Below are 18,980 nucleotides of genomic sequence, written 5' to 3'. Positions count from 1 at the left end.
TCAGCTTTTCCCCCCTTCTGTTATTCAGTAACATTTTAATAACACTGTAGCATGCCTTTAATTTGGGGGTGAGGTTTTAGAACACATTTTAGCACAGGCTTAGTAGCAGTAGTATACTCAAGTATAAAAGAAATATAAAGAAAATAATAATAAAAAACTAAAAAGAAATATAAAAGTCACCAAGAAATTGGTGTGTTTTGAGGAAAGAATCTATTCATTATTAGACTATAATTGGAAATAAAATTATGCCTATGAGGACTATTCAGTTGGGATGTTTGTTTTGGTCAGTGTTACATTTCCATACCCTGACATTTTGCAAGCAAGTGGAGACAGTGCTAAATTCCCCCTTGGCTTCCCTTCCCTCTACTCCCCTCCTTTCTCCCATGAAGAAAAAAAAAAAAAAGGGAAAAACAATTAAGTTTTTGTTTCATTTATGATGACGCCACATTAGTCAGAATGGTAAATAATTAGAATAATAAATAACAAGTAGAAATGTTCACGCCAAGGACATTTTTACAAATACTTCATTGGTTCATGTACCAAGGTTGTCTAAAATAATGACTATTCTTGCAGTTCTAAAAGTAGTTGCCGCTACGAGCCAAAACCACTTCTTATTCTGAATTATGTAATTTAGAATTGATGAGTTTCTTTTTAAATTTATTTCGTTTAAAATGGTTTAAGCTTAGACTTTCAGAAACAAGTACTTAAAGCTGGTGTTTAAGGAAATGAATAGCATTAGTTTTCAAATTGCTAAACACACAGTTGGTCTTGCAGACAACAAAGATAGGTGAAATTGTTGTTGAAATTTAGCTCAACGTTGAATTGCCTACGTACTTTCTATGTTCTTAGAACTGGTGAATCTGAGTAATCAGTCAGCCAAACAGTGGAGAAAAATAAAATTCAGTGATTTTTCTCCCTTTGTCTTCTGGTTTGAGTGGTTTTATTGTTTATTAATCCAGATTTTTAGGCTTTTTTCACTGCTCTGTAGTCTGAAATTCTGTATTTCTCTTCCTACAAAATGGACATAAATATTTAAACCAAAGCCTAAGTAGTAGGGTGGAGGCTTAAGACCATTCTGGGGTTGATGCTTAAACCCCAAAGATTATTTATGAAGTGAATGCTTTTTGAAGAAGGAAAGATTAAACTACAAAACACTGAAATTTACATTATCAATGTTTTCAGGCTTCCTTTGCCATCATCTTCTTTAATAAGGGCATTGGAAAATAAGAAATTCCAAGGTAATTATGTTGTCATTGGATTAAGTGGGGAGAAAACTGAAAGTCAATCAGGAAATGGATAAAAGGAAACAACGTCAAGCTGGATGTTCTTTCTAATGCCTATCCGACGCTGGTTAACAAAGCTAATGACTTATAGAAAGTAGTATGAAATAGTGTTTTTATGAAGTAATTGTGTGCTGGAAGGAATGAATGTTCTGCAGGTTGCATCTACAGTTGCTCTTAGCACAGCACCATCATTATCCAAATTTGGAAAAAACCCCAAAAGAGTTGATTAAAAGAATGTCTTCACCAAGTGCAAGCTGTGAGCAACTTGTTTGCCTGTAATGCTGAACTGTCAATGTATGGAAAGGTGAAATTGTTCTAAAATATTTCAGAGAATCTTAGGTTTAGTTCTCTTTGTATTTGTCCTGGTCTCAACAAGAAAATTTGTTTTACACAAGGTTATGAAGTTTCAGCTTCATACTTAACATGTAATCAAAAGTTGCTATCATTCTGCTAGTGCTTGAGCCAGGATCAGTAATAGTTGCACTGAAATATGGTCTGAAATAGGAGATACCTCTAGTAGGAACGGTTGCTTTCGTTTTAGTTGAAAATCTTGGAATTTCATGGAAAAACTTTACTGCTAAATACATAATTCCAGTGTATTCATTATACCGGTAGATTAATACGTGCAAACAGAAATTGTTAACAAGTTGTGTCCCTCAGGGAACCAGTGTGATTTAATATCTTTATTAATAGACATAGTGGGATTGAGTGCACCCTCAACAAGTTTGTGGATGGCACCAAGCTCAGTGGTGCAGCTGACTTACTTGAGGGAAAGGGTGCTGTCCATCCAGAGGGGTCTTGACAGGCTGGGGGCATTGCCCATGTGATCCTTGCGAGGTTCCACAAGGCCCAGTGGAAGGACCTGCGCTTGGGTTGAGGCAATCCCCGGTACTGGTACAGGCTGGAGGATGAACTGTGGCATCTCTGTGGGTGGATAAGGACTTGGGGACAGTACTGGTGGGTGAAAAATTAGACATGAACTTGCAATGTGTGCTTGCAGCCCAGAAAGCCAGTGACACCCCAGGTTGCATAAAAGGAAGCATGGCCAGTAGGTTGAGGGAGATGATTCCACCCACCTACTCTGCTCTCACAAGGCCCTGCCTGGAGTACTGCATGCAGTTCTGGGGCCCTCAGCACAAGACAGATGTGAACATATTGGATTGGGCCCAGAAGAGGGCTACAAAGATGATCAGAGGGCTAGACTACCTCTCCTGTGAAGAAAGGCTGAAAGAGTTGGGATTGTTCAGCCTTGAGAAGAGGAGGCTCGGGGGAGACCTTACCATGGCCCTTCAGAACTTAAAGGGGGCTTTTAAGGAAGACAGACTTTTTACCAAAGCCTGTGGTGGCTGGAGAAGGGGCGACCTTCTTAAACTGTAAGAAGGTAGATTTAAATTGGACATAAGGAGGAAACTTTCTATGATAAATTTGGTGAGACGCTGGAACAGGTTTCCCAGATAAGTTGTGGATGCTCCATCCCTGGAAATGTTCAAGATCAGGTTGGATGGGGCTTTGAGCGACCTGGTCTAGCTGAAGATGACCCTGCCTGTGGCAGGGGGGTTGGACTAGATGGTCTTTAAGGTCCCTTCCAACCCAAACCATTCTGTGGTTAATATACAAGTTCTAGTGCACTAATCGGACATCTTTCAGCAATGTAAGTTAATTTTAAAGCGATCAAAAGATACTATTGCATTGCCTTGTGACTTTCCAATTCTGTGTTGACTTGAAAATGTAGATACAGTACTCAAAGCTTTTTGAGGTGTGGAGGAGTGTTTTGTTTTTAAAAAGTTTTCCAAATAAGCTGTAAATAGTGGTTTATGCTTTTTGTAATTTATATCTAATTTAAGGACACTGATTATCCTAAATCTGAATATCTTCAAGATATTATTTGGGATTTCCATTGTCACAATTTAATATCAGAGGATTAGTGCAAGTACAGCTGAATACATTTTTGAACAGTATCTTTCCCATGTCTTTGGTGGAACTTAAAATTTGGTGGCTATAGAAAGAGTGGGTATGTTAAAACATATGTTCAGATGTTTTAAAGGTTTTAAAACAGGTGCTTAATTCTTTAAAAAGAGAATCATATATAAAGTATAGCTGTGAATCAATAAAAAAATTGTTGTAGCTATTTTTGCCAGAGACAATTCAAATAATATCTTGCTACATATTATATACTAAAGTTACTGTAACAATGTTATAAATGTGCTTATTGTTCTTGTATTAATCTTCATGAAGTGCAAATTATGTAGCTGAAATGATAGTTTCTAGTAAGAAATCAAGATAAATCCTGTCTTTGAATACAAACCCATTTTTCCGTTCTCGTACATGGAAAAGTATTTATGAAGCATGCAGAAAGCAGTACATTTGCAAGTTCTCAACTCTATTGGCACAGCTTAAGATGAGCTGATATCTTTCTTTAATTACATTCCTGAAGCATTTAAAAAGTGCAGCAAATTGAGAAATACTGCTCTGCGCTTAAGAGTGGATTCGTATTTAATAGGAACCCTCTACTTCTGATCTTGTGTGCTGTTTGTGCAAATGCAACAGCTTTGCATTTTGTGCTCGCTGAAAGGTAATAGGGGCTGATGCACATGTAAGTGTTTTGCCAGATGGCTGCTGACCTCCACAGTCATTTCCTGAATCTCCTGCTAGGGATGGAATGGGACAATCTTCAGGCTCACAGAGCCTTCCACTGGAACTTTCCTTTTTCTCTGAAGGTTTAGTTGTACAAACTTTTCTGCCCTTTATGCCAAAGTCTGTCATGCAACTGAGCAGTCTTGTCCCATGGTGCCGGAAAGAACATTTTGGACTATATCCAGAACAATTGTTTATGCTGAGGATAAAATCTACAAGTTTTAGAGGAAGTAATCTGAGCTTTCTATTAGCTAATATTAGTTTGGAGAGTGAACTTCCCTTACCTCCTGCTTCCCCCAGGAAGTCTGTAAATTACCATTCAGGACTTGGAGTCAGTATCTTAGAAGCCTCCTGTAATGTCTGTATTTTGATGACAATTGATAATTAACACTTTGACCTGTCTTAAGATTTTCTCGTTCTTTTACAGATTTGGCATTGCTACCAACTGTCCAGTTGGGAGGAAGGGCAGGGTAGACCTTTGGTCAATAAAATACAGACAGGCAACTGATACTTCAGGGGTCCAATATGCCAATGTCTGAGAGACTAAAGTGAAAAGGATATTCAGATAGTATTTTCTTCTAAGTAGGTCTCCTGGGATGGTAAAATGCAAGTGACCCTCTTTTCAGGCTTCTGTATGTAATGATAATTATTCCTTATGAGACTGGGTTTGCTATGTTAACGTAAGAAGTAGCTGACACAGTTCATTGCTTGAGGATTAATGTTTTGATTTTTGATTTTCAAGGTAATTACCTATTTTCAAAAAAGTAATCCGTAATAGCACATGAACACTGAATGGTAGATTGATACGGTTTTGTTACTGTATTCGTGGTATATATGAATTGAGTCTTTGTGTTACCATTGGAGTAACTATAGTTCACTGTCATCTGCATACAGAAAAGACTTCTCAATCATCAATGCAATTAATCTTTGGAAAACTAGATATTTGGTGATATATTTATATTAATATTGAATTTTTTTCAAGGGCAGAGCTCTGGTGATCTGGCTTCACTTCAATGCTTTTGTTTAGGCGTTTTGGTCTCTTCTATGAAGAAATTTATGTCTTTGCTTCTTAAACTCCTGTTGCTATTCATCATCATTAGTAACACCAAAACTTCCACCTGAATTCAAATGAAAACAGTCTGTATTTTCATTTGGAAATGGCATAATACCAATACTTTAAATATTTTGTGTGTGCCTGCGTGTTTGTTTTCAGGCTGGCATTCTTACACATCATGTTTACCACCGGCAAAGAGAGTGGCTGGTACTTTGTCAGCTGTAGCTTTGGTTTCTGCGTGTTTGAAGGAGGCAGCATGCTCAAAATCTTACCTTGGCTTGGGTGGAGGTCACAGCAGCATTTCTCAGCTGTGGTTAAACTGCATGATTGCAGGAGAACAGCCATGCTTCTGCTTACTTCTTCAGGCAGAAGGCTGGGAGCAGGTGGTCGGGTAGGAAATGCTGAGGGAAGGGTGGTGAACCAGACGCTGTCCTCAGTGTCCCCTTGAAGTCAGTTGTGGGAGTGTTGGTTTGGGAACCAGTATTTTAAAGTAGTAAATGAGATTAGGTTTATAAAAAACATTGTTTCATACATTAAATAAGATGGTTTTGAGTAATTAGAGCTTAAAAATATTAACAATTTGCCACGTTTGGTATTTTCTTACTGCTAATGGTATGAATTGATTGAGTATAGTTTTGCCTTTCTGTATAGGGAATATAGAAAGTCAAGGATAATTGTTTTCTATTTTTATACGTGTGTATAATAGCATAGTATTTCAGGGGAGAAAAACACCTCACAACAAAGTAGTTAAATCTCTCTGGACATTTGATTCTTCACAAGTCCCTTTTTTACCTCTGGTGCTGTTTTCTGAAATATGGTTCCAGCTGTATCCTGCTGTTCAGGCTAACGGTCTCTTTAAGATTGTGAGTCACCTGATATGTAATAGTTTGTTGGCTATTCCTACACTACATTTAGATTTAATTTGAAAGTGATCCCAGTGCTGAACAGTAAAATACTTCGAAATGTTTTGAAATCTTTGTTCAATTCTGGAAGTCGTGAGTTGCATTAAACTGTGTGCAAAATTCTGATGGTACATTTGAAAAGTTGTGATTTAGTTGCAAGTTGCAGAAGAACAGGTTTTGTTGGTTAATATGCTCGGTTGATTATGTGACTAAACAAATGTAGTATTTGCTAAGAAGTTTATTTTGGATGAAAATAATCTTAAATGTTCTCAAATATTTTTATTAGTATATAATTTACTTGGTTAGAACCTGAGTGGTACTGTCCTAATTTTATCCAAATTGTAGCTGGAATCTATATAGGCTTTATCAGCACTCTAAAGGGTTTTTAAATTTTATTTTTGAGCTGTTCTCCATCTTAAAATGTGTGTGTTGTGGAGGCTCTGTTGAAACTGCAGGTAATTGTCTTCAGTACTTTTTTCTTTCCCCCCTATTTATTTTAGGAAGTACTCTGAGCGAAAACCATGAAGAATATTGAATTTCATTACAATAACTACCTATCTGTTTTGCCTCCAAGGCTGTTCTTATATTCACATTTTGCAGGACATAACTTTCACTGAGTAATACTTGAATTATTGTTTCCATTTTTATGGCAAATAACTGAATGCTTTATTTACTATTATTTAGTTTACTCTTACTGGTGTAGATAGGACTAGCTTGAAAAATTTGTCTAGGGCACTGTGCTGCTTATTAGATATAATAAACCTATATATAGTCCATAGTTCGTCTGAGGGGAAAATTTGTCTTTTTGTGCAAATGGCATTTCAGTAAAGTTGTGAATATTCATAAATCCGTTTAATTCATTGACAAAATACAATAGAGCTAGTCTATGCAGAATTAACCTGCTGAATTAAGATGATGGATCTTTCAAAAATATTGATCAAACGTCTCAGCACTTCAAAATTAAGTCAGAGTAGTAAATCCCTTCCTGACCATATCATCAGAATCTTGCTCCTTTCTGGGTTGAGCCCACACCCGATATTCAGCAAAGAAAGCTTGCTTTTTTTTATGTGCAAATCATCTTAAGTTTTCAGATACCTGTAACATCCTTGGTGTGTGCGCATGTCTGTGTGTATGGTAGGAATAGCGCTTCTGATCTGGAATTGGATGAGCAGATGATCAGCGTTCAGCACTTGGAGTAGAGTTCACACAGTGCAAGGCTGGGGCTGCTCTTACCTTCGCTAGTGCTTGAGAGGTGTCAGCTGCCGAGGACGCACAGCACTGTGTCCCCAGGGCCAGTTATAATGACTTTGGGAGAACCTGCAAGGAGAAATACATACTCTCATTTTATTCTTTCCCCTTTTTTTTTTTTGTTGTTTGTTTTTTTTGTTTGGTTGGTTTTTCCCCCCTCCCCCCTGGACAAAATGTTAGGCTATCTATCACTGTTTACCTGGCACATGTTCAGTCACCCTAAGTGACCTCTGTATTGTATCATCTGTGCCACTAGCTCCTGAAGGACCTTACTGTATAGTGCTGCTTTGTGCCAACAGATGAAATAGCATTGGGGGGAAAAAAAGAAGTAAACATGTTCTTGGAGAATTTAAAACTACTGCTTGTATTTGAATAAAGGATGTGTCTATTTCTAAGAAATATTTTTCCCAAAGTAATTGCTGAATATGAATCAAGGCTAATAAATGCATATTGCTATTACATTGTTTACAGCATAGTGCATGAAAGTCTTTCTCCCCGCATAACACTGGATTTATAGGGATCAGGATTAGTGTTTCCAGAAGGGGTATTCTGTCTGCTACGGCACTCTAGAGTTTCGATTTTAACTAAAATGGAAAATCCTCTGCACCTTCAAAGCTGCTGTGCTTGTTTACATTTAAAAAATCAAAAGCTATACTTAAATGATTTTTTTTTTTTTTTACCATGATTAAACCAGGAAAACTATTTTGGTTATTTTTATTTCTTAGTATTTTGGTATTTTATATTTATTCACTTCTCAGAATATCAAATTACAGATTGATTATTGGATGTCACAAAATACATGATATAATAACCAGTGTTTTGTTTTTTTAGAATTTTTAAATAGAAAAGTATAAAATTATATATATATATTTGCCAGTGGCTTCTGCAGAATTGGAGTTTTGCCCATGAAAAGGGCAGTATAGAAATAACTATGCAATCCTGTATGCAATTAATTTACCAGTATTAACTTTTATGTTGCCTAATAGAAGCCAGTATGATTTAGTTTGTGAAAGGGCTTCATATCTTCACTGAACAAGTTCTTCCAAATTTGAAAATAATCCTTCCTTCACTTAAACTTCTCATGACTTTTTAAAACTCTACTTAAATAATTAAGTAACGTTTTCCTGAAGGCTGGCCTTGATGTTCTGAAATACTTTTGAGCTTTTCCATCTTGATTCAGGGAATGGGATGTTTTAGCAAAGATGTCTGCAGCAAGTATTGCTAAAAGCATCCGTTAGTTTTAATTGTTACAGGAAAGATTTTAGTCTTTCAGTGACTTATGTGATAGCTTTGTAATAACGTAATGTCATTGGCTTTCTAATTATGATGACATAATTCCTTAACTTCTGTGGCTAAGAATAAAACCACCTTCCTGGATTTAGATATGCCCAGGTTACATGTTCACTGTTCATTTAATCTTTACAAATGCAAGATTCCAGTGTTTCTCCAGCACAGATTTATGCCTAATGGAGGGTCTCACCCACCTCTTACTTCATACTGCTTATAGTAGTGAGGCACTGGTCACCTATGGGTTTTTATTTTTAGCATTTTTGCCTCTTATACAGTCTTAACCTAATGGAATAATATCCTGTAAAAATATAGAAAGCATTTTTTTTTCCTATCAGCCCTTTTCAAAGGTCTGTATCCTTCTGTAAAAATGCTCAAAACAACTGAGAACAAGTGGCTGTGAAAGGACTTTCATTCCTGCAGCCACCTGTCTTTCACCTTAATTTGATATTATTCTCTCTATGAGTGAAAGGCATTTAATAACTGTGAGAAATACGTGCCTGAAAACTCGTGATCAAGATTACCTAATACCATCTTGGAATATGGAAAGATAGAATCTTGACTTCCTTAAAAACATGACTGGTTTACCCCCATCTGGTAATGTTTGCGTCTACCTTCTCCTGTCTACCCAGTTTTATACAAAGCGGTGAGGTTGTTTACCCGAAGCTCGAGCCATTTGGGAACTTCACTTTTAGGGAAATCAGCTGCCTAACGGCAACTGCTGTGGTCGGGAAAGCTGCTTAAGCAGTTCATCAGAAGTTCAGCTCCTACTGGGAAGAGGACTGCTATCAGTGACCGTTCCTAGATTTAAGCACCCTTTTTGTTGAAAACAAAAACAAAGCAAAAAGCCCTGACCTTTTGCATTGCTGTGCAGAAGGATCTTACTTCCCAGTGGAGGCTGCTGTCGGCTCCGTGATGCCAGTCACTATGTGTCTGACGGTTTCTGGACATTGATCCCAAGAAGGGCTGGGTTTTGCGGCCACCACTGCTCTTCTCACGGGTGATAGATTTAGTGTTGGGGTTGATACTCAAATACCTGACCAGAAACAGATCGAAAGGGACCATTAACAGGTCACATGCACTTTGTGTGACATTTTGTCACCTCACTGTGACAACATAAATTAGGAATGACGTGTCTTCCTGTAGGTCTTTGCTTTAAGTCCATGAGGGCTGGTTAGCTTTTTTTCATTGTCTCTTTGGGTAGTGAGAGATTCCTGAGAGCCACAGCATTGGCTGTGAATTACAAGCAACTTTTACACTGATTTTTCACAGTGACAAAGTCCTACCGAGACCCCATCCCATTTACTTGATAGAGTGTTTCAGACTTTCATATAGGGACTGCATCCTCCTCTGGCCGTGGGGCAGACTGTACTTCAGACCAGTTTAGAACACTTACTGTGTTCTGGTGCAGACTCGGCTCTTCTGTGAGATTAGTAAGGTGGTTCTCTAGGACAGACACAAATGTGTTAATGTTTGGCGGGTCAGGTAATCTAGCCCTGCTTCAGAGGGATGTTGTCCCTGTACCTGCTGAGGTTAAGATTGGGTATGCATTCAAATGCCTGCCTTTTAGTACCTGGTCAGCTTTGCTTGTCTTTTCTGATTTCAGATGTTGTGTTCTTTATTCATTTATTTCCTTATAGTTCAGATGCTTTCGTGTGTCCTCAGTGTAGGACCTTCTTCCCTTACTGATGTCAGAGTATGTCTACTCATGCATGAACCTGAACGGGCTGATGATTTTAAAGTTGTTATTGCATAGCAATTGCTGTTTGTCAAAACCCTTCATCTACTTGTAGCGATGTATGTGCATTCTTTTTCAGTAGTGGGTCCTCTTTGTTCCATGGTTGGATCCTGAGAGTCTACAATGTCCATCAAGATTTCCTAAGTGAGAACATTTCATTAGTTGTAAGGAGAGTTGGCCATGAAATTTTTAGTCTAAGTGATCTAATTGGCAAATGAAACTTCTTTTAATGTTTTTGGTGTCATACTGGACCTTAAGGAAAGGTAAAACTCTTGAGGTCCGTCATGCACCATTACTTGTGTTATTTAATGCTTCTTTATTTGAAATCTCATTTGAGAGAGAATGCTGCTTTGCAGACCAAAGATCAAGTTACATGTCTTTTGTATGGCACTGTGTACACCTTTGCTCTATCTCAATATATAAGCGGTTCCAGTGTTACGAATTCTATACAGGTAGCAAAGCACACATAATCTAATAAAGTGAAACACAAAGGCCATGGTATGGATCCATTTCTCCTTAAAACAAACAAGGTTTGTTTGAGAACAGAGGTAAAGTGATAAGCAATCGATTGTAAGCACTAAGTGGGGAATGAGAAGACAGTGGGGTAGTAATTAGGATATTTGATAAATCTGAGGTAAAAGCTCAGGGAGCTAGGTTTAAAGAATATTTATTTTAAATTCAGAGGCGTCAAGAAAAAAAAAAGTGGCTCTTTATCATTGATATATGATACTGAAAGATATAGATAAATATTCCTTAATGATCCAAGCTCTCTGTTAAGGAAGTCTTGAGCCAGGAGCGGTGGGCGACTTAGAGAAGTGGGAGCTATCCCCATTAGCTTGCCTAAGAAAGTGCAGTTATAATCCATATGGTATAGGTAATATCTTTCCAAGCTTTCTGTAAGCAGAGATCTACTGCTACTGAAAGTGTTAATTTCAAGCCTTGTCCGTGTACAAGATTGTGATGGGCGAGAAATAGAGACCTTTACGACTTAGGCATCTAACCTGTAGGTTCTGTCTTGGTCCCCAGATCACCTTCACAGTGCAACGGCTTGAACTGCTTGGCCAAAGGGATCTTGACCACACTGATTGTCTTTTGGGTTGGTTGCCTTTGGTAGGGATGTTTAAAAAAAATCCGTTTCATCATATTAATTTATTTTAATGATATCCAAAATACTGTGGCACTGTGAAGAAGAATTCAAGAATACTGCAAGTATGTTGCAGCCATTCTGAAAACTTACCAGCTGAATTTTCCTGCATCTGGGAGTTGGAGTGTCGAGAAGACTGTCCTCATGATTTTTGTCAGTTGTTTTCTATTTATTTTAAAATAATATAAAAAATAGTGTCTTACGCTGAAAGCTTTAGTCTTCTGTAATTTCTCATCTATTGATATTTATGCCACTGCTATTAATTAGTATTACTTGTTTTCAGAGTAAGCTTTTTTCTTAAAAGTTATTTTGTGTCCAAGTATTAACTTTGAAATGTGAGTAAGCTTAGCATTGCTGAATAGAACAACTTGTTTCTTTTCTGGCTGTATGGGGTGCAGTCATGCAGTGTCCTTTCAGAAGTCCCAGGTCCAGAAAAAGTAGCACTCTACATCGGTGCCTCTAGCTGTTATTGTAGGGAAAAAGTTAATTCACTGCTGCTCTTCTTGGGATTGATCCAGGGAAAGTGACATGTTGCTTCTGACCTCTTCTACTCGCAAATTATCATATACCCCAGGCGGGCAACTCTTTGGTTTGTTGTCTGCACAGTTCGTTTTGGACACATATAATGCAGCTTGGATCACCAAGCAAAAGCTCTTTAGGTCTGTTAACAACTGTATCATGTTCTGTTGAGTGAGAGAAATGTGTCCGTTCCCACAGAGTGGTGTTCGGTGTAATTAGGAGCGCAGGTATGGACAGCAATCTTAACAGCGTGAGTCAGGATTGTCCCTTGACTAAAAAGTAGGCACCTGCTGCACTGCTTCAACTTCTCAGTCTTTTATAGCTAGAGGTAGCTTGGGGTCTTGGCAACAATATTACCTAGAGGACAGTGAGGAATTACTTTTCCATGTGAATGAAGTATGTTAAAATACAGAGAGTTTATTCTTTTTGTTGTGTTTTTTCCAAATAGGGTAAGACTGGGTATGCTTTTGTATCGCGCTGATCAAACAAAGTGCAGCTAGATAACAGGCAAACTGGTTAACAGCAGTGAGTAAAGAACATCTCTGTATCAAATCTGGATGTTTAGTTCATAAAATAACTTGTACCAGATTCTGTGAAATTTAGCATTATCAGACTGAGTGCCAGTTTCTTAATGTTTATCAATCCATTAGTGGAATTTAAGCCAGTCAGCTGTTGAAAAGTTTGGGGATGATTTGAAAAGTAGTATTTAAGCATTTCAGTGCTACTCTGTGTCAAGTTAATTAAATACTAAGAACTGAAAACAGGTAAATAATCATAAAAATCCAGATTCTTGTAAGGTCAGCAGTTCTGCTCACTTTCTAGAATATAAGCATAAATGCAGTTCCTGAATGTCAACATTAATATGGTTCAAGAATTACAGCTTCAAACTGTTTTAGGTACAATCAATATTATTTTTTCTCCTTAGTGACAAAATTAAATTATTTAAATGCTTTACTTGCATCTAAATATTTCATGGTCATTATGGACAGGAATTTAGAATTCTTACAGTGAATCATTATTTTGCTTTTTTATTAGTACGGGAGAAAAAAAGTAAATGATGGGTGTGACTTGTAAGCAATTTCACAGGTTTTCTGCTGACCTAATACAGGAAAGTTGTTAAAATTCTTGCCACCTTATGAAACCAGGTCATCTAAGTATGTACTCATTTTACTTTTTCAAATGAGAATTCAGTTTTTAAAATGTGTGACCAGTTGGCCCCAAAGGGGAGGGGAAAAAAACCCAAGACTTCTCTGCGAACACCACCTTTGTTTTGAACGATGTCTGAGTGAATTCTGAATGACTTAAATTTCTTAGTGTAAATCATTCTCTTCCTTAATGATAATACGGGATATATTTTCCTCTCTTAGTTCATGCATGCAATGAAAGAACTTTCTCAATTTTATGGTATGCAAAAATATGAGATACTCTTAGGATATAATTTCAGATATGGCTTTTGCCCAGAAGAAATTACATTCTTAATGAATGCTATCCTGTTTCCATAGCTGTCTGTAAAATTATGAGACTGTACTTCTTTTAGAAATGTTTGTGAATTATTGTGTCTATTGTGGATGTATTTCAATTATGCTATGATTTTGGCCTCCACTGGCATTCTGCGAAGTTATTTGTTACTTCTGTCAACTTCTATTTCTAATGCTGCTGCTCCCATAAACAAATTGACTTGGATGAAATAATGAATCTCTATATGCTTTGTGTGATTTGCATATTTCAAAAATACTATTATTCTGGCTCGTGTTACAGAGCTGTGTAGTTATCTCTCTAAAAGTCAATATGGTTGCTAGTATTTGACATCCTTCCTAGAAATTATCCTAAAACCGAATTTTTCCAAGTTTAGAAATCACAGTTAATGTGTTTATTTATTTATTTACAATCTTCTCTCCCATGTGCAATCAGATGCTTGGAAAACATCTGCTGCTCCTACTCAGGTTTTTGATCTCATCAATTTGCTAACTAATCTTTTGGTTCAACAAATTCATCTTGTTTGTTCTTATCTGTAGTCACTTTTTCATGTAAGTCATTACGATTTATTTTCATACTGATTGTCCATTTTTTTCAAAATAACAATCTTCAGTGCCAAAAATGGTGGGAAAAATTACATTTCTTATCCATTTGGGGACTCCTGTGTATGTTTTACAAATGTACAAATCCTCTTCGCTATGTTAAGAACTTCAAGGTTATGTAATCAGGCAGTCTGTAATGAGGAGAAGTAAATTTTAAGTCTGGCTGGTGCTCGTAGCAATTAATCTACTCTTTGTACATGCATTATATTAATTCTTTATGAGAGTATTTTTATTGCAATGCAGCTACTGCTTTGACTTTGCTCACAGTGTTTAGCTTGCAGCAAATAGCTTTCTGCAAATTTGATACTGGGTCAGAAAAGGATGCAGTGAACATTTGCAGAGAGTTGTATTTTTGTGACCAGCTTGCAGGACTTCTGATACCTTTCTGTTCCTTTCAATATCAGAGCAATCTCTCTCATTCGTTCATTGCAAATCATCTCACCTGAGAAATGAAAAAAATATATAAAGGGTTCTGTAGACAAGCTCCTGACATCTTCCTAGTATAGTGTTGTCTTGTGAATGGGATTATTTGGGGCAAGGCAGGGGAACGTGATGGTGGAAGAAAAAATCTTGTCATTCGTGCATGCTCAGAAAAGGTACTGAACTGAGGCAGTTCACATCGGACTGATTCACATGTCCTAAATTCGGAGTTTTTGATGTGGTAATATTTAGCTCTTTATATGCACAAGTGTAATATCTGTGTGCAGTACATGAAAAGAAAAGGAGAAATATTATAGTCCTATTGAAATAAATAAGAACTGGCTCTTTGGTGAGATGAGGATTTTGCCAGCTTTATGGTGTGCCCACAGCCTCCCCATTGTTTCGTGTAATGCCACTAACTCCAGAGTTACAGCACCCCTCGTATGAGGAAGGTTTTGGAAGGGAGGGAGGAAGGCAGGGACATTTGTTTTGTCAAAATGGAGGTTTTGCTCGTCATAATTGCCTCATGAGTCTACTGTCGCTGATGTCTGTTAAATAAAGCGTAGAAAGGGTTTCCTTCACTGCCTTATGCCAACTAATTGCATCGGTAAATTTTAAGAGTGATGCTGACTGCTTTGTTGCTCGGTGTACCCCTTCAGTCTCACCCACCAGAGGGTGGTTGGTGAGACCCTGCATGCTGCTGGGTAGCTTGCATTCTTCTCTGAACAGAAACTTGGTAGAAAGTGTGGTCGTGGAGACGCTATCTTGGGAAATGGATTAGGGAGAACATTGACAAGTGTCGCGTACGTGGGCAAAACAAGTTTCAGTACCTCACATGGTTGGCTGATTGGTGAACTCTTTGGAGCCATAGCTTGCAGGAGATGCACCTGGGGCAGCCTGTGCCAGGGGTGGCACCAGGGTAGTGACATGGAGGGTGAACAGTGAAGAGAAGGTATGGGGGTCTTTTGAAGCTGTTGAGACCAGTGTCCTGGAAGAGAATGTGATGAACAGTAGGAAGACTGTTCCTGCAACTGTTTTGTTCTTCAATATGAATTTTGTTCACAAATGCCTCTGTGTGCTTGCTCACTTTGGAACCTCTTTATATATATATATATAAAAAAAAATTATTTCATGTCTGTGCTTTGTGTGTGTGCTGTACCCCATTCCTGTTGTTCTGAATTTCAGAAAATACCTCCTCAGCTTCCATAAGTTGGTTTACTCTTCAAACGTGCAAATTTACAACACAGTAGGTGATTTGGTAATCTACTGGTGATTTTTAAATAATTGGGAGGTGGGAGTGGGGTGGTGAGCATTGGAAAACAGCTTTTCAACTTTATTATGCCTATAAATTTCTGTTAATCCTTAAAATCTTGGACAAGATATCTTTCCTGTTATGATTTTCTTCCTGTTTCTGTAAGATCTTTTCCTACAGAGTATAACCATCTTTAGAGAGGTGAAGTACAGTGCCAGTATGGGTACTAAATGTAGTATATGTGTTCAAACACTCACCTATTATTAGGTGTCTGTATACTTAGTTGACAATTTTTCTTAAACCTGTATTTGCAATCTTAAAATTACGTGCAGTAAAAGACAAAGATTTAAGGAAGAAAAACATTTTAGGAAAAGGCTAATTGAAAATGGGGAAGGAGGCATTAAAGTGGTAAGACGTCCAGTACACGTACTGGTTGTGCAAGTGGGGAGCATGGTATAAGGAACTCTAGTTGATCCCAGGTTTCTAAAGCTTTTCAAATACATTCATGTTATTTCAGCTGGGAAGTTTTGAGATTCCTTCTGTCTAATTTGAGAATGTGGATCGAAGACTATCGCTTTGATGGATTCCGGTTTGATGGTGTTACATCTATGTTGTATCACCATCATGGGATTGGTAAGTAATTTAAGCAACTCTAATCTCAGCAGCCTTGTTGCATCTCAGTTGCTGTGGAAATAGTGCTATAAAGTTCACTGGAATGCTCAAAAAATTCCAGATGTGCTGATATCTTGTTGTGCTGCTATATGGATAGATCTGAAACTAGGAATAAATTTGGTGCTTACAAAAAGGCATATTACAAAATAGCTATGTTGTTTCCTTGTTTGTTTAAGTGACTGTGACCTTTAAAACTTCCTGTCTCATTAGGCACAGGATTCAGTGGAGATTACAATGAATATTTTGGCCTACAAGTGGATGAAGATGCTTTGTGTTATCTCATGCTGGCCAACCACATGATTAAATTCTTGCATCCAGAATGCATCACCATAGCGGAGGTAAGATCAGAATTTGCCATCCTCAGTGACGTTAATATTGATTAGTTTGCTTTGGGATGTGAATTTCCGGTTAATTATCAAGTCACACTTCAGGTACTGAAGTAGTGACATGAGCTCAGAGGTATTAATTAGTGGACAGATTTCGTCTTGTGGGGAAAGACAACTGGAATATGCACTTTGGGAATATTCTCTGCATTAATGGGTCATTAATTAATGTGAGGATTTCTTTTTTCTTTTCTTCTCTTCATCTCCTTGAACTTGTAATGAGATTGGTTTTTATTAATTTATTGCCTTTGCATGATTGCCATTTGTCACTAGCGATTCATGGTACTAAAGATTAACAGCCCTAGTGTGGTTTTGCATATTTTGAATTACGTTGGCATAACTGATAATTCCCCTTCAAAATAAATGTTCTAAAATTATAAATGTTGAATGTGCATGCTAATTTAAATTTAGTATTAATTTTATTCAAGTCTCTGTGGGAGTAAATAGACTATATTATGAGTTGATTGAGATCAATTTTTGACTGTTGGCACATTGAAATTCTAATGGTACAAAACACCAGAGCATTGAAGTTCTATGAATAGGTATGTTTTCTCTAATATTTTTATTTAAAAAAGAAAATAATTTAAACCTTGAGGATTATTATGTTACTATATTTAAATAATTCTTTTCATTTAAAGAGTTGCATCCATCTGATATCTATCTTGATTTCTAATAAAACTTTGTATTACTTAAGTGTTACCTATTTATCATCAGAAAACAAAATACTGCTTAACTTCATTTTTTACTTATGGTAAAGTTTTATATTCTAGACAACTTCTAAAAGTTTCATGATAAGCTATCAAAAACAGCGTCTGGTGAGCAGTCGCTAGTAAACTTGAGACAGTTTCATTGAGCTATATGTGTATTTGAAGTAAAATTTGTGCATTTTCTAGGTGGCTTTAGATTATAAGCATTCTTACCAATGAAATTCTGAGTTCACTCTGCTTGTATTACCTGGCCTAAAAGTTTTTTCTTACTAAGATGTGTCTTCAGTTTCTCTTGCTTGCATTGAAAACTGCTTCTATTTCAATATATCATTTTCTGCCTGGGGGAGTCAGTACACAAACCAGAGGATTGATCAATGTACTGCATGGTTAAAGGAGAATTTCAGAAGGAGGAACTATTGACATAATTGAAAATTATGAAAGACAATGAAGAATGTCTGCTTGCCTATAATGATGATGGAATGAGCGCCACATGAGAAATGTTTTAGTCTATCCATAACTAATTGTAATACATACCTTAATTATTTTGCTGCTTATTTTTACGGCTTTTTAATATTCTGTTTATTTGCTGTCTTAGTAATTTCTAAGTTTTTAGGTATTACTGACTATATACTTGGTTTTGATTTTGGCCTTCTAAATAGAGCTCTAATTAAAGTTTTGTGTCATGAGAAGAAAAAACGTTAGGTAAAGTTACATCATGCCTAAAGTAGCATAAAAACAAACAGGCAAAAAACCTCTACCGCTATGATTTCTGGGTTTTTTTATATTCAGCTCATTTAAAACTGAAGTCTGAACAAATGCTTAGGCATTGGCTCTTTACATGTGTTGGAATATATACTGAAAAATTAACACTGAATCATTTTTTTGTGTGTTCAGGTAAAAGCTTTAGATAGAGATAAATAGTACTACATTTGGAATTTTACTTCCTAAAAATCTGACTTTGAGAATTGTGCCATCTTATCAACTTACACAAATAGGTATTACACAAATACCTTAAGGGTGAGCGTTAAGAGGATGCTCCAGGCTCTTTTCAGCGCTGCCCAGTGAAGGTACACCACGGGGCAATGGGCAAAACTGCAACACAAGAAGTTCCATCTGACTATGAGGAAAAAATTCTTTACCCTGAGGGTGACAGACCCTGGCACAGGCTGCCCAGAGAGGCTGTGGAATCTCCTTCTCTGGAGACATTTAAAACTCTCCTGGATGGATCCTGTGCAACCTGCTCCAGGTGACCCTGCTTTAGCGGGGGTTGGGCTAGATGATCTCCAGAGGTCCCTTCTAGCCCCAACCATGTTGTGATTCTCTGAATGAAGTAGATGGGAGCTACTTAAATCTCACAGTCAGACCTTGTCCAGGTAGTCTTCATAGCATCGGAGAGAAAGGCTTTTGTTTCAGATCATCTTGTTCTGCGTAATTCAGAGAGCATTAGTCTGTTTTTATACTTCTGGACAGATTTAGGCGAGCTATTGAACTTCCTTTTATAATACCTAAAGGTGTGGAAGGAATTTCTGCTTCATTGTTTGGTATTTACAGCATGTGGACCGTGGATGCAGTTGTCTGTGCGATGTAATGACTGCTGAATGAAGGAGGATAATCGCCTCCTTTGATCTTCTGGCTTTGCTCTTCACCCAGCCGGCCAGG

At 37.3% G+C, this 18,980-nt stretch overlaps 1 protein-coding gene across 2 annotated transcripts in view; it reads left to right on the top strand.

The window, feature by feature from the left end:
• GBE1 (1,4-alpha-glucan branching enzyme 1) overlaps positions 1-18,980 on the top strand; it is a 168,716-nt gene that overhangs the window by 84,686 nt on the left and 65,050 nt on the right. For both annotated transcript variants that reach the window (XM_040582917.1, XM_040582916.1), the window contains exons 8-9: positions 16,077-16,192; positions 16,442-16,569. In XM_040582917.1, the coding sequence (XP_040438851.1) occupies positions 16,077-16,192; positions 16,442-16,569 (244 nt within the window). The remainder of the gene's footprint in view (positions 1-16,076; positions 16,193-16,441; positions 16,570-18,980) is intronic.

Source organism: Falco naumanni, chromosome 2 (genome assembly GCF_017639655.2).
Source record: "Falco naumanni isolate bFalNau1 chromosome 2, bFalNau1.pat, whole genome shotgun sequence".
In the NCBI taxonomy this organism is placed as follows: Eukaryota; Metazoa; Chordata; class Aves; order Falconiformes; family Falconidae; genus Falco; species Falco naumanni.
Note: the sequence above shows the minus strand (reverse complement) of the source record. Positions and strands in the feature narration are given on the sequence as shown.